The 14,069-nt window shown below is 40.3% G+C and overlaps 1 protein-coding gene across 3 annotated transcripts in view; it reads left to right on the plus strand.

Moving 5' to 3' along the window:
- The first annotated feature begins 4,865 nt into the window (after positions 1-4,865).
- The window catches only part of TTC8 (tetratricopeptide repeat domain 8), a 51,560-nt gene continuing 42,356 nt past the window's right edge, over positions 4,866-14,069 (plus strand). For 2 of the 3 annotated variants that reach the window (XR_014015310.1, XM_081227705.1), the window contains exon 1: positions 4,866-5,082. Coding sequence is in view for 1 of the 3 variants with exons in the window: in XM_081227705.1 (XP_081083831.1) it covers positions 4,969-5,082 (114 nt within the window). In the remaining 2 variants the exon portion in view is untranslated. Of the gene's footprint in view, positions 5,083-7,322; positions 7,361-14,069 lie in introns of those variants that run through there. The other variant, XM_081227706.1, reaches the window with a different exon arrangement.

Genomic DNA, 14,069 nt, shown 5'->3' on the forward strand with positions numbered 1-14,069 from the left:
CCATAGTATCCTAAGCAATCTCCTGTCCTTCGCTTTTTTTTTTTTTTTTTTTTTTTTTTTGCAGCACGCAGGCCTCTCACTGCTGTGGTCTCTCCCGTTGCAGAGCACAGGTTCCGGACGCGCAGGCTCAGAGGCCATGGCTCACGGGCCCAGCCGCTCCGCGGCATGTGGGATCTTCCCTGACCGGGGCACGAACCCGTGTCCCTTGCATCGGCAGGCGGACTCTCAACCACTGCGCCACCAGGGAAGCCCTCCTGTCCTTCACTCTTAATCAGTCAAGTTGCTTTTATTCCCTTATAAAATTCTCTGGGGGCTTTTCATGCAAACTCCACTGTATCATGTGTCACATTCAGCCCACCTTTGCCTCTTCTTTCTTTCCACACTTTTTTTCCTGGTCACATGGCTCCATGCTGTTGTGAACCTTTTCCTGAGCTGCTGACTGCAGAGCCCTTCACCAACCATGTGTGCAGAAGTAAAATTGCCCAGTCCTGTGTCTTCACTTGTATCCATTACCCTGATAGGTTTTATTGATCTTATTTGTTTACATGCATTATTCATTCTGTACCTCTGGCATCTCATAGCTTGTATTTAAAACCATTTTTTTTGGCATCAACATCAATATCAACAGATATTTATCAAGCACTTCCTCAAATGGGAAAATGAGAACTACCTTCAATGTCTTTGACATTGTCTCAAAGTGCTCTATCTCTAGCATGTAATAAATCTTTTCTGACTCAAAATTGATGTGATCCCTGGTTGCACATATTGCTGGTTTCCACTCCAATGAGTCTGTATGTTCTTTGAAAAGACAATATAATTATGCCTTACTTGAATTAAATTGACTTGATCTCTACAACCATCCCATAAAATATTTACTATTATCATCATCATTGTCATCATAATCTTCCTCCTCATCAGCATCATCACCCCCATATTATATGTAGTGGGGAAATGCTATGGTGGCCTCTAAATATACAACCTAGCAGGCTATCCCAGAGGTCCTGGAACTGAAGTGCTCATAAACCAAATTAAGATGCTCAGGTCATTTAGTTTGTTCAATGTACTTAAAACATACAGTGAGAAGCAAGAGGAAAGAGATTAGGTAGGTTAAGACATTTAGTGGAAGCAGGTAGAATGACCACACTACTTGTGGGTCACTTAAGGCTCCTATATCCTGACTCTTTGCCTCAACTGCCTACACCACAGATTGTGTGGTTATAAGAACCAAAGTTGAGGGCAAACAAGCAAGTTCAGAGATGGAAGGTTCATGGTCCCAAAATGCTTGTTCTACTGGAGAGATGAAAAGGCAAGTATGCATGGCCACAGCTATAGCTCGGTGATGACTTGGTGAGCAGCAGTGCATGCTTTAACCACAGGATAAGTGGGCTAGAATGGGTTGATACCAGTGGGTGGCCAATTTGAGGTAGGTAAAGCTGAACCATGCTTTATGAGCATTTAAGGTTTTGCTTTCCATCGCTTTCTATCTACAAATTAACACTCTCATTTGTTTCATCAGTTTAATCTACATTTAACACATAAGTGTCTATTTATTCTATGTTTAACGTGTCCTATAGGTTAAAGAGGTACTTACTATGTATTCTTAACATTTCTTGTGAATTTCATCCATCCCATTGTTTTTCTTGTTTCTTAAAGCAGAATCTAAAATTCTTAAAGCATGCAGAAAACACATATTTTGTTATGGATGAAGCACATTTCTGAGGTACAGGGCCATTAAACCACTTGCCTAAGATCCTCACATTTAGTGCATGGCAGAGACAGGGTTTCAAATATAGGAAATCTAGCTCTAGAGCCCACTTTTTAATCACCATCCTACCTTGATTCCTAATTTGCCTGAGAAAACACAGCTAGCAAGTCTAACTGCAAGCCCAATGCTCTTTCCTGTAACTACTCTTCATGTATAAGTACCCTTGGGGGCAGATCTGTCTTTTTCTTCTCTGCATTCTTATCAACAAGCATAGGACCTGTTGATCAAGAGAATACCTCATGTTACATTTCTATTTTTGTTTTAGGTTAAGTTTAAATGGCTTGAGTGATTCCGATTTAACATTTAAGAAAATTTAAACTTTTGCATTTAAAGTTACACTGTCTTCCGTATCTGATTTTAAACTGAATTAAACTAAAGAGATCCAGTTGCTAGAAAGCAAAAGATAAGGACCCATGAACTGAGATCTAGCTCTGATTGTGAAATTGACCCGTTCAAAGAGACTAAGTTGTTTCTCTATGCTTCATTTTCTCCAGTAGGAAAATAGCCCTAGTAATTCTTATCCATCCCCTTCACCAGGAACTGTTATCTCTACTATTTTTCCTATCACTAGCATGTCATTAAAAAAAATAATGGTTGGGAATTCCCTGGAGGTCCAGTGGTTAGGACTCCATGCTCTCACTGCTGAGGTCTCAGGTTCAGTCCCTGGTCAGGGAACTAAGATACCACAAGCCGCGTGGCATGGCCAAAAAAACCAAAAAGGTTTCTGCATTATGGATTAGTAATTATAAAATATGTAACAAAATCTATCTATATATTCATAAAATTAACTATACACATATTAACAAGATTTAAAAAAGCAAATGTTTATAACCCTTTAAAGTAACATTTTATGCCACATTGGACATGCTTAACAATCTACAATTTGCTAAGTATTCTACAGTTTTTCTCGTCCACTTGACTTTTCTGAAAGAAAAAAAATTAACAGCCTTCTGGAAGAAGCTAAGATGAATTACATGTTCTTAAAATTATATATATATGTATATATATATACACACACACACACACACACAATTTTTTCTCTAGGAAGTTGGCGATAATCACAATGTATACAAAACCATTTAGAACCCAGCACAGAGGTTGTTTAACCCTGGCTGCCCATTAGAATTACATGGGAAACAAAAACAAAGCAAAACAAAACAAAAAAATCGATGCTCCAGCCCTATATCAAACCATTTAAGTCAGAATCTCTAGGAATGGAATGTGAGCAGCTGTATTTTTAAAAGCTCCCCAGACATTCTACTAAATACTTGACCAGCTCTCTTCAAAACTGTCAAGTCATCATAAACAAGAAAAGCCTGAGAACCTGTCACAGACCAGAGGAGGCAAAGGAGACATGATGACTAAATGTAATATGGTATCCAAAGTGGGATCCTGGAATAGGAAAAGGGTATTAGGAGAAAAGTATGGAAATCTGAATAAATTGTGGAGTTAATAGTAATATACCAATGTAGGTTCCTTCGTTGTGACATATGTACTGTAGTAATGTTGTTAACAATGGGAAACTGGGTGAGGAGTAGATGGGAACTCTCTGTACTATCTTTGTAACTTTTCCATAAATCTAAATATATTCTAAAATAGTTTACTTAAAAAAATCTATCTAATATGGAGCCAGGGTTGAGAATCACTTACATAGATTCCACTTACATTTTACCAGAAAACAAAAGGACCCTGTGAAATATTGAGCCCAAGTGCCAATTCCAGCATGTACGGTTCTAAAATCCTGACGCCTAGAAACAGTGGGCTGCTGTATTAGAACGGTTACATTTCTAGAGGCACCTCCAGGGAAACACATATGGACTAATTGCAATAAACGTAACTGGAATAATCACAATCCTGATAATTAGTTGCTTCCAAGGTACAAAAATTCAAGAATGACTGCTTAGTAAAGGAGAAAAAACTACTCACAACCCATTTTTTATTTTAGAGAGCTTTCATTTTTGACATATATGAGACGTATATATATCTAGATTCAATATAATGTCTTCATTATGGTACCCTAGTGGTTTGAGAAAATTACGAGTGATTTATCTTTACTAAGAGCTGTTAGTTCGCTTCCTATCGGTAAAGGAGATTTAGACCTGATCAGAAAGTTCTTCAATATTGAGTTAACTTTTCCTCTCCTGCCTCTTTCACTGTGGTAGGAAGAAGGCAAGGAAAAAATATCCCCTAGTCCTCCATAATGAAGTCAACCTGGACTTAGCTTGGTCACACTTCTCTTTTCCTAACCATAAAAGATATTTGTCAGCTGTGTAAATCTCTAGAGGAAAGTCAGAATTGTACCTGAAGAAATCACTCTGCACAAGTAAACATTTGACAAACAACGTGCGTGGAGTGCGTGGAGATGCTGTTTCAAAACCTCCTTGAAAAATTTTTTTTCGTACATTATTTTGTTTGGCAAAAATGTCACCGATTTATAATCCAGAACCCCTAGGCATCGTGGAATTAACAAATGGTATTAAAAATTTGTAGTCATCTGGATTACAATCCAGCTCCCTAACTCCACGCCACACTAGGTTAATAATTTCTCTGAGCTCATCTCAGTTTCTTATCTGTAAAACGAACGGTTTGGACTAAGCAGTCCTCAATGTACCTTTTCATTCGGACACCAAGATTGGGTGAGAGGGATTTACAGAAACAGACTGGGAGTTTTAGGATTTAGGTCTTTGGGTTCTGATGGGCGAGATGGTATTGGAGAAACTGTTCTCATGTTTGTGTTTCTAAAGTCGGAGGGATAAGTGATAGGGGTAAGAATGCCTGAAGGGTAAGAGTATGACAGCGACCGGCCGCACGGTCAACTCTCGGGATTTTTCTGGGACTGTCAGAGTATGCGGAGAGTTCGGTTGCCAGGCAACCGGTCCTCCTCTGAGTGGGTGGAGGACCCCAGTTGGAGGTGTCTAAGTCACTGCCTCTTACTTTAGCCACGGTTCCTTCTTCTAGAAAATTAATGAAATATGTAGCCTTTAAAAGTATACAATTTTTAAAGCCAAGGGTTTGGCAGTCCTATAGCTGAGTTCCACTCAAGGTGGGTTTTCTTTTTCCTATTCTCAGGCGCGATGCGGGGCGCCTCTCTGGCAAGGCCCCTGCCCCCGCGCGTTGCCGGGCAGGGCTGGACGCCGCCTGCTCCTCGCCCCGCGCCCTCCCTGAGCCGGGCCCTGGTCTTTCGCGGCCGGCTCTCGGCCGCCATGGGCTCGGAGATGGATCCGCTGCTCCTGGCCTGGAGCTATTTTAGGCGCAGGAAGTTCCAGCTCTGCGCCGATCTGTGCACGCAGATGCTGGAGAAGTCCCCTTATGACCAGGTACAGGCCGGACCCCGTCAGCCCTGTAGATCCAGGCAATAAGGCTGAGGGCTCTGGGGGATTCCCAGGTCCCCGGGAGGGGTCTCCAGGGAAGAAGGCGCAGGGCGCGGTTGACCTTGTGGTCAGCACAGGCACCTGGAGCGAGACCCCCTGGAGCCTTGGCCAGTGGGTCCTTGCCCGCGGGACCCACAAGTGCTGTGCCACGACCGCCCCCTCCTCAAACTTCAGCAGCCCCTTTCCTTCAAACGTCGTTTAAAGCAACAATTTGGTGACGAACTTTGTTAGTTCCTTTATACTTGCATGTGGATGGGCTCTTAAGCTCGCTGCACGTACGGTATTGATTTCTAAAACCATTATGTATAAACATAAGGATCTGTAACTTCCCACTCCCTGTTGAAATAGCTGCCTTTTTTTCTTTTGGATCAAACGTGTAATCCTTCTGGTTCATCTTAAGACTGTTGTCCAAGAGTGGGGAGCCTTTGATGCTGTGGCTTGAGTGCAACTTGAGGCAAATAATGCAAATTAGAGGAATGAGAATCTTGGAGAGGAAAAGATACATTCATTATTAGGACGGAGGGATGGGGGAAAAGTTCCTGTAAAAGAAGGAAAGATGGCATTGATTATAGTAGTTTATTTAGGGTTTCTTAAATAAAGTTATAGTATTAAATAAAGTGAGTGAAAAGGCTTGTATGCTAGGTATAAGAGAGGTACAACTCTGGTGGTCAGGTAGTTCCTGGAAGAGACAAAAAAGGAGAAAAAGGGAGAGCGGAGCTCTGGTAGTTTGTCAGTACGTCTATTAAATGCAGAACGTACCCATGTAGTTATAGTTTCCCAGCTTTTCCTCTAGTGGTGTTGCCTTGTAGATGTTAGAAAAAAAAGGAAAATTGAGGGGGAGTTCCGTAAACTGAGGTGTGAAAACTGTCACTAGGCTCTGCCTTAGCGCCCAGCAAATGGATTGAGGATAACCTATTAAAGTGAATCTTTTGGCCTTCAGATAGATAGCACATCTCCCACAGAGCAATGTGTGTTAGTAGGAATGCTAAACTAGGTTGTGCTTGTGTTAGGTCACATTGGTTAATAGGACTGCATTTCCATAGACAAGCACGCTTCCAAGTATGTTTCCTGGCATTGTAGTCCCACAAATGCTGCTTTAAAAAAAAGGATTCCACCCTCAAATATGTTTGGAAACCACGACAAAATATGGACCCCTTTACATTTGTACAACCAAAGTTTGTTACAAACCAGTGATGTACCAGACATTGTTCTATTTTTCCATTGAGTTAGGATAGTTTCCATTCTGTGTTCCAAAGAACAACAGTCCCAAGAGTGCTCAGTGCAAGAAAGTTTCCTCATTAAATGCATTTGCGAAATGTATATTCCCTACTTAGAGATTCGTACTAAAGGTTCTGAGGAGTTCTGCAGAAAGAAACTTTGCCTAATTTTGATGAATACAATAGTTCTGAAACTTATTTGATCACCGATTCCTTTTTTGGCAGTGGGCGAGGCTCAGATATCTTTGTTGTTATCATCCTAGGGAGATGTGGTCACATTAGGAAATGCATTATAGGCAAAGCAGCAGTGTTTTTATTAATGGTTAAGACCTTATAATCTTTTTTAAACCATTTTTAACCACTGAAGTATAGTTAATTTATAATGTTGTATTAGTAGTTTCAGGTATACAGCGAAGCAATTCAGTTATACATACATGTATTCTTTTTCAGGTTTTCTATTATAGGTTATTACAAGATATTGAATATAGTTCCCTGTGCTATACAGTAGGTCCTTGTTGGTTATCTATTTTATATATAGTAGTGTGTATATGTTAATCCCAAACTGCTAATCTACCCACCACCACCATCCCCGGCCCGCACCCTGCTATCCCCTTTGGTAACCATAGTTTGTTTTCCGTGTCTCTAATGTTAATGATGTAATCATAGTGACATTCAGTACTGCAATTCAGGTTTAGTTTGTGCTAGACACTGTGATCAGGACTTTACAGTGTTCAATGACCTTTTATTGAGTGCTTACTATTTGCCAGGGATAAATTCTATAAATTATGTGTATTTCTTTGCTTAGAATAACCTTGCAAAGTATGTAACAAAGATAATAGGTAACATTTATTGAGTATTTACTCTGTGTCAAGCTTGATTCAGAGGGTTTTATATGTTATCTCATTTAATCCTCAGCTATTTTAGGAAGTTGGTACTATTTCCCCCATTTTACAGATAGAGCACACTGAGGCACATGGTGAAGTGATTTGTCCAAAGGTACAAAGCTGGTAAGCCCCTTCCCTTTGTCTATCCTGTGCTGCTTCTTTGGTGCTTATGTAGCCTAATTTTTCAAAACTCTGTGTTTCTGAACTTTTTCCAGTACATTTTCCCGTTTGCTGTTCCTTTTTCAAGATTTTTAGCTAAATGGGAATTTGACATATCTGTGTACTTGGATTAAAGACTCTGAGAAGTCCTGAAGGAAGGTAACCTGCCTAATTTTGATTAAGGCAGTATTCTGAAACTTAATTGACTGCTGACTGATTCCTTTTTTGGGGGAGAGGTACAAATTTATCCTGGGGAGATGTTGTCACTTTGGGAACTGCATAGGCAAAGCATCAGCGTTTCTATTAATGGTTAAGAAGGAGCTGTAGCGGAGATCTTGACCCCTTTCCTTGTACCTAGGGAGAACTGGGTGAACAAATTAAGAACTTCATTTAAAGTCTCCAAAATTAACAGCTAAACAAGGTAGTAACTTGGATCTTTTTATTTGACCTCTTATATAGTTCCCTTTAGGACTTGCTGGCCCTCTTGGAAAATTAAGACTTGTTACAAGGAATGGTTAGTGGATCTGATTTTGATAATGGTAGTGAAGAATAAAAGATACAGGATCATACTGGGGAATACTGCTGTTGTCATTGGTTAACCATCTGACATGGTTAAGATCATTATGGCAACAGATCTTGTTAAGTCCTGGCCTCTTCCACTGTCTTATTTATTGTGGATTTGAAATAATACTTCATAATGTGATACATAATTAATTTTAATATCCTAGAAATGTTTTTTAAAATGTAATTCTTTGTTACTGTTTTATTGTTATAAGCAGGGGTTGATATGTTTAGCTCCTACAAGTATCAGAGGCTGCCGAGGAGAATCTGTACCAGATCTAGAAGAAATTTATGATATTTTTCCCTTTCTAATCCTTTTTATTTGTTATGCTGAGATAGTTTATTTAAGGAGGAACTATATATATTGTCAGAATGACGAATAGCACTTCACCAGGAACAGAAGTTTTTTTGTTTTGTTTTGTTTTTTGCGGTACGCGGGCCTCTCACTGTTGTGGCCTCTCCCGTTGCGGAGCACAGGCTCCAGACGCCCAGCCTCAGTGGCCATGGCTCACGGGCCCAGCCGCTCTGCGGCATGTGGGATCTTCCCGGACTGGGGCACAAACCCATGTCCCCTGTATTGGCAGGCGGACTCTCAACCACTGCACCACCAGGGAAGCCCGGAACAGAAGTTTTAACTTGATGTTACCTTACCAAACGGCACTTTGGATTCCTGGTTAGGGCCTCTGAAAAGTTTACATGGCTCACTCCTATTAGTTATTCCTTGATCCAGCCTTTAAACACTGCGCTTTTTCTCTGTATGCTTCTCTTAGCACCGATTTGTGCATTTTGTATCCAATTGTTATTTCATTTTGGAAATGTTTTCCAGTATGATTTCCCCAAGCTTAAAGCAATCCTGCTTTTTTCTTAATTAATTAAAAAGAATTTAAATATTTATGTTAGAGTGCTGATGCATTTAATGAGGAGCTTTAGGAAGCTTTAGGAGGTTCCTTTGATTAAAAGCTTGAAAATTCTCACTTTTTCTCTTAGAATATGAGACCAGGATGGCAGATCTGTATGGAATGGCACAGAATCTGGCCCACAGGTGCCATCATTATGTATTTTGCTGAATGAGTGCCTTGATCATATTCATATATGCATCTGGATGGTGTTATTTATGTGTGCCAGCTTCCACTCTGTTTATGGAGATCACCCTAATTGCCTGGTGGTCTTTGCTTCTCCCTGCCCCCCATCCTAATTCTCAGCACCATAGGTTCTTATATGTGTTCACCTTTTCATACAAATGTAATTGCATTATGGACATTCTTAATTCATTTCTTATCTCGAGGGTCAGTTTTTCTTTTTTAAATCAGTTGAGAAAATTATTCCTGGATCCCTCCAGGAGAGTATCTCTGATAGTCATTATCATCATTGGTATTTCTTCACAACGCTCTTGTTTCAGTGGAGGAAGTTAAATGGAGAGACTAGCAATCTATGAAAAGCTAACGGTAATATGATCAGAGCAGAGGCAGATGATCCTCAGCCCCTGCGGTTTCCCTGGTTTATCTTTAGGTACCCCTTTAGCCTCATGGGCTTTTTTCTGAGGCTTCTACATTTTAAAGTAGAATATTTTTCCTCTGCAGCTTCTTGAATTACCATTCCTGTGCCACACAACTGATTTTATTACAAACGAGTGACTTTGAAGCAGTGCCTGGACACATGGAAGAGAAAGGAAATTAAAATATTTTGCCTGAGTGCCAAATGGATTCATTTTTGCTCTTGCTTTTTTTTTCTTTCTAGAACAAAAATAGCTTTTGTTTTTTATGTTAATATTCACTTTGGGTTTTGCTTATTTTTCTCCCAGATGAGGAGAACCTCTCTAAAGTGATTTGCTATTTTATAAGCTGGTCCAGGGAGCTTCAAAAAGACGTTTTGGTGGTGATACATTAACCTTTTGGAATGAAGCCCACCTCTAAGACTATTTCTTCTACATTTAGTTCTCCTTTAAGAGATACCATTTTGGTATAGTATCATCAAAAATATTTAATTAGTGCCTTGTATTTTCTATTAGGACATGTGGATTTTATTTAGTTTTGATTCTTGCCAAAGTCATAGTAGTCAGGTTGGCTGAAGAGGTATGATATACTATGGACCAGCTTGATTCCTTAGAGTTAAACAATTTTATTTGGATACGGGAGGACTGAAGGGTAGGTTGAAGGTAATAACATGATGTTTGGGAAGGGTTCCTGAAAAAGATGGATTCTGAACTGCTTTTCCCAGATGCAGAATGGTGTGCAACAGAGAGCAGGGTCTGTAAGCATGAAGGACATTAAAGTTCTGATCAGTTAAGAATAAAGAAGGATAACTGGTTAATTCATCGTAGTTTCCCCATTTGACAAAAGACAGTAGGAACAATCAATTCATAGAGAAGCACTGTCTTTTTTCAAAGTTTTCTCTAAATCGTGACTAGAAAAGTGGTTAAAAGTTATAAGACATAAAAGAGAGAAATGCAAAATGGCCTTCCATGCAGCAACCTGACCTAGAGGGAATGCTTGCTTTTACAGCTCATGTCGGTCATCCTGATTAGTTGCTTAATCTGATTACTGTTCTTTGTGTTCCATATGCCAGATTCATGGCTTTAAAAGCAGCCCCGATTTTAGCTCCAGTATAATTCAACAGTTCATAAAACATAGAGGTAGTTGTGTTTTTTTTAAGTTAATATACTTTTCTTAATGAGGTAGATTTCTGATAGATTTTTAAATTGTTAAAATCTGTGATTCTGGGAGTGGGAGGGTTAGCTGTTTATCAGAATGGAGGTAATTCACATTTTTCTTCCCACCCCCAATCTCTGCTTATAATGAGAGATGTTGCAGAGAGGAGGGGGTTATTACTGTCAATGGTTTGAAGGTGGAGAAAAGGCTGAAAGCCTCTAGCTTAGATGAAAGGTCGAGAAGCAGGGGTCCCCAGTGAGCTGGATGTTAGTAGTTGGTTGAGACAATGATCTGGTGATCCAAGCCAAATAAACATCTTTCTGTATGATTATCTAATTTATTTCCTCATTGGGGCCATGGAGACTTATAACCAGGCATTCTTTTGATTCTGTACTCTGCAGAGCAGTTCATGTTGCTGAATTTTACAGATTACATTCCCACTTGGCTTCTTGGTCACTGGATTTCCCTAAACCTTCTGAAATCCATTCATTTCTCTGTTCTCTCACATTCCTTTCCTTCCTGTTTTTGCTAAATTCTGAATAATGACTCTGTAGTTTAAGAGCAGAGTTGGGCAGACTCATTAGCCAGAGTAAGTATTGGTGGCAATTTGGAAGTTGCATTCAGAATCATCTGGAGATTTAATTCCCTAAAGTAATAGCAACAACCTAAGAGAAAGCTATACCCTAGGGAGGAAGGAAGGAAGCAAGCTGCTGTGAATTGAAGTTTATGCTGGTGAGTTTTTGCTGGTTCTAGGCAGTGCCACTCTACTTTCCCAGTCTTCTTACCCACTCACTTTCACGGAGATTCAAAGGGAAGTTTTAATTTGATGTGCCGTAACTGGGAGTCAGTTCTGAGTTCTGAAAAAGGAAGTAATAGAGAGTTGGGTGCCTTTCTGTTCATTATGTACATGTATTTATAAAGAAATTCTGTGTGGTTAATACTTCTTGTTGAAAGTACTACCACTTTATACTTCATGAACTACTGTAGTGTAAGGACTCTGAAAATTATGAAATAATCTTCAAAATGCAAGGTTTTATTTTTAAAGCTATCCTGTAAAGTAGGCACTATTGCTCTAATTTGAGAGGAGGACTGGGTAATGGAGGTTGTTCAAGGTCATGCAGCTAAGTGGCTCCCTGAGGATCAAGCCCAGGTTTTCTGACTCTAGGCCTGGGCCTGATGCTTTCTACTTAAACTATGCTGATAATACCCATGGAAATAATTTGCTAGACCAAGTGAACCTAACTTGTGGTTTCCTATGTATGTGGATTAATTTAAATCATAAAAACTATAATTGAGAGAGACCCAGATGAAGGTCTTAGTGGTTTAAAAATTAAATCACTAAATTTGGGCTTCCCTGGTGGCGCAGTGGTTGAGAATCTGCCTGCCGATGCAGGGGACACGGGTTCGTGCCCCGGTCCGGGAAGATCCCACATGCCGCGGAGCGGCTGGGCCCGTGAGCCATGGCCGCTGAGCCTGCGCGTCCGGAGCCTGTGCTCTGCAACAGGAGAGGCCACAGCAGTGAGAGGCCCGCGTACCGCAAAAAAAAAAAAAAAAAAAAAAAAAAAAATCACTAAATTTGCCCTGTCTCTAAATTAAAATATCTTGACTCTTTCCTCCATTGTTCTGCTGCTCCTGGTGGATCTCCAGACCAGCCATACCTGGCCTTGGGCTTCCCACACCCTACAGTAGTCTGCGTTCCGGCCTTGCTATGGTCTCATATATAAAGCAAAGTGCATGCTCTTGACTGAGAGTGTCTAGGTTCAAATACTGTCTGCACACTTCGACCTCAGAGTTATCCGTAAAATGGCCATGATAAATAACATACCTACCTCAAAGGGTTGTGGTGAGGGTTAAGGTCATTAACACACGCTAAGTGATCAAAAAAGCGAGCTGCTGTTATCTCTAGTTAGCTAGAGATATTTGCAGGTGGGATTCTGTCACATTTTTCTGAAAGGATTGTTGGTAATCTGGAGAGCATCTGTGAGGAAAGTGTCCAGTGAAACTGATGATAAAATGATGTTGAATATAGTTCATAGATCATTGGTACACAATCATTTCCAGAATAATCTCTTTCCTTTTACCCTGACTTCCTTCTCTCTCATGTTCTGCTTTTCTGTCCTCCATCTAAGTCATCTGTGATTGGTCCATGCTTGAGTATGGCATTTAACACATTGTACTGTAATTTACTTAATTATGTGTCTTCCCCCATAGAATGTTTTCAGTGCCTCTCAGGGTTCCAGGGATGCCAGGAGAATGTTGTGGAATTAACGTATTCTCTGCCTACTCGTGGTTAAGCCTTGCCTCCATCTTCCATCCACACCACCTCACCGGTCTCTACACCTTTCCATCCTCTCGCTTCTCATTTCCTTCTCATTTCACATCAGGTCCCTAATGTTCTTTACCTGCCTGGTAAGTTGTAAGTGCGATCCTGCGGGGCAGGACGAAACACAGAGAGCATGAAGGCGTTCGTTGGTGAACAGAGCGCTCTGAGGCTGAGCTGCCGGGGTCAGTTTGGGCCCCTGGAGGAATCTCCCTGCTGTTGGCAGACTAACAAGCATCCAGCATTTACTTACTCTCTATGGCTCTGTCTGCTTTAACTGTTTTCCTTTTCAAACGCTGTCTACAATCACCTCTGGTAAACTATTTTACCTGTTTCTGTATGGAACTTATCTTGTATCTCTCCTACACTTTACCCTTCAATCCTGCCTTATTATGTATCCAACTCATTTTTTTTAAATCTCCAAGGTAGACTGGCAAGAAAGAGCTCTGGCTTCTTTGTGTGACCTCGAGCAAATTACATGACATCTCTGAATTTGTTTCCTGATCTGTAAAATGGATAATAACACTTACCTGCCTCCCTGAAATGGTTGTTGTGGGACTCAAATGAGATAATGGGGGGTCATTTAGACACATATACAAATAAATAGAAGAAAGAATAGAAGGGGTTATTTCTTCTGTCATCTCATTGCCTGTATCAGTGTATTTCTCTAAATATGGATTGTGGGATCTAGGAAATCTATTCTTTTTCCAGCTCTTTCTTCTGCACGCTGGCATTGAAACCTCCAATTGCTGTGTCTTCTTAGTTGTGTTTTGTGTTCTGTTCAGCTGATTGCCAAGTATTCTCTAACTCCCACCCCCTAGGGCTCTCACTTTCTAGCTTAGTTTAGCCTTTTCCTCTCGTTGCTACTGTGTGTCATGTGAAATTGCTTATCCTTGCTTGGTGACCAGATGGTTTACACATTGCTTGCACACATAATATATTCTTTTAAAAATATTTCGGGTATTCTTTTTGGATTTTAGAGCTGTAGAAAGCAAGGAAAGCAAGGAGTTTTTTTTTCTTTCCTTTTTCTGTTTCTTAGTAGCTTTCCCAGTAAAACATGCTGCAGATTGAGTGTTCAGAGGCTGCTGACTGTAGGTGTGAAAGTGTAGATCTTTTATAAATAAATTTTTTATAAATCTGTTTT

The sequence above is a fragment of the Mesoplodon bidens genome (genome assembly GCF_964165515.1).
Source record: "Mesoplodon bidens genome assembly, chromosome: 3".
In the NCBI taxonomy this organism is placed as follows: domain Eukaryota; kingdom Metazoa; phylum Chordata; class Mammalia; order Artiodactyla; family Ziphiidae; genus Mesoplodon; species Mesoplodon bidens.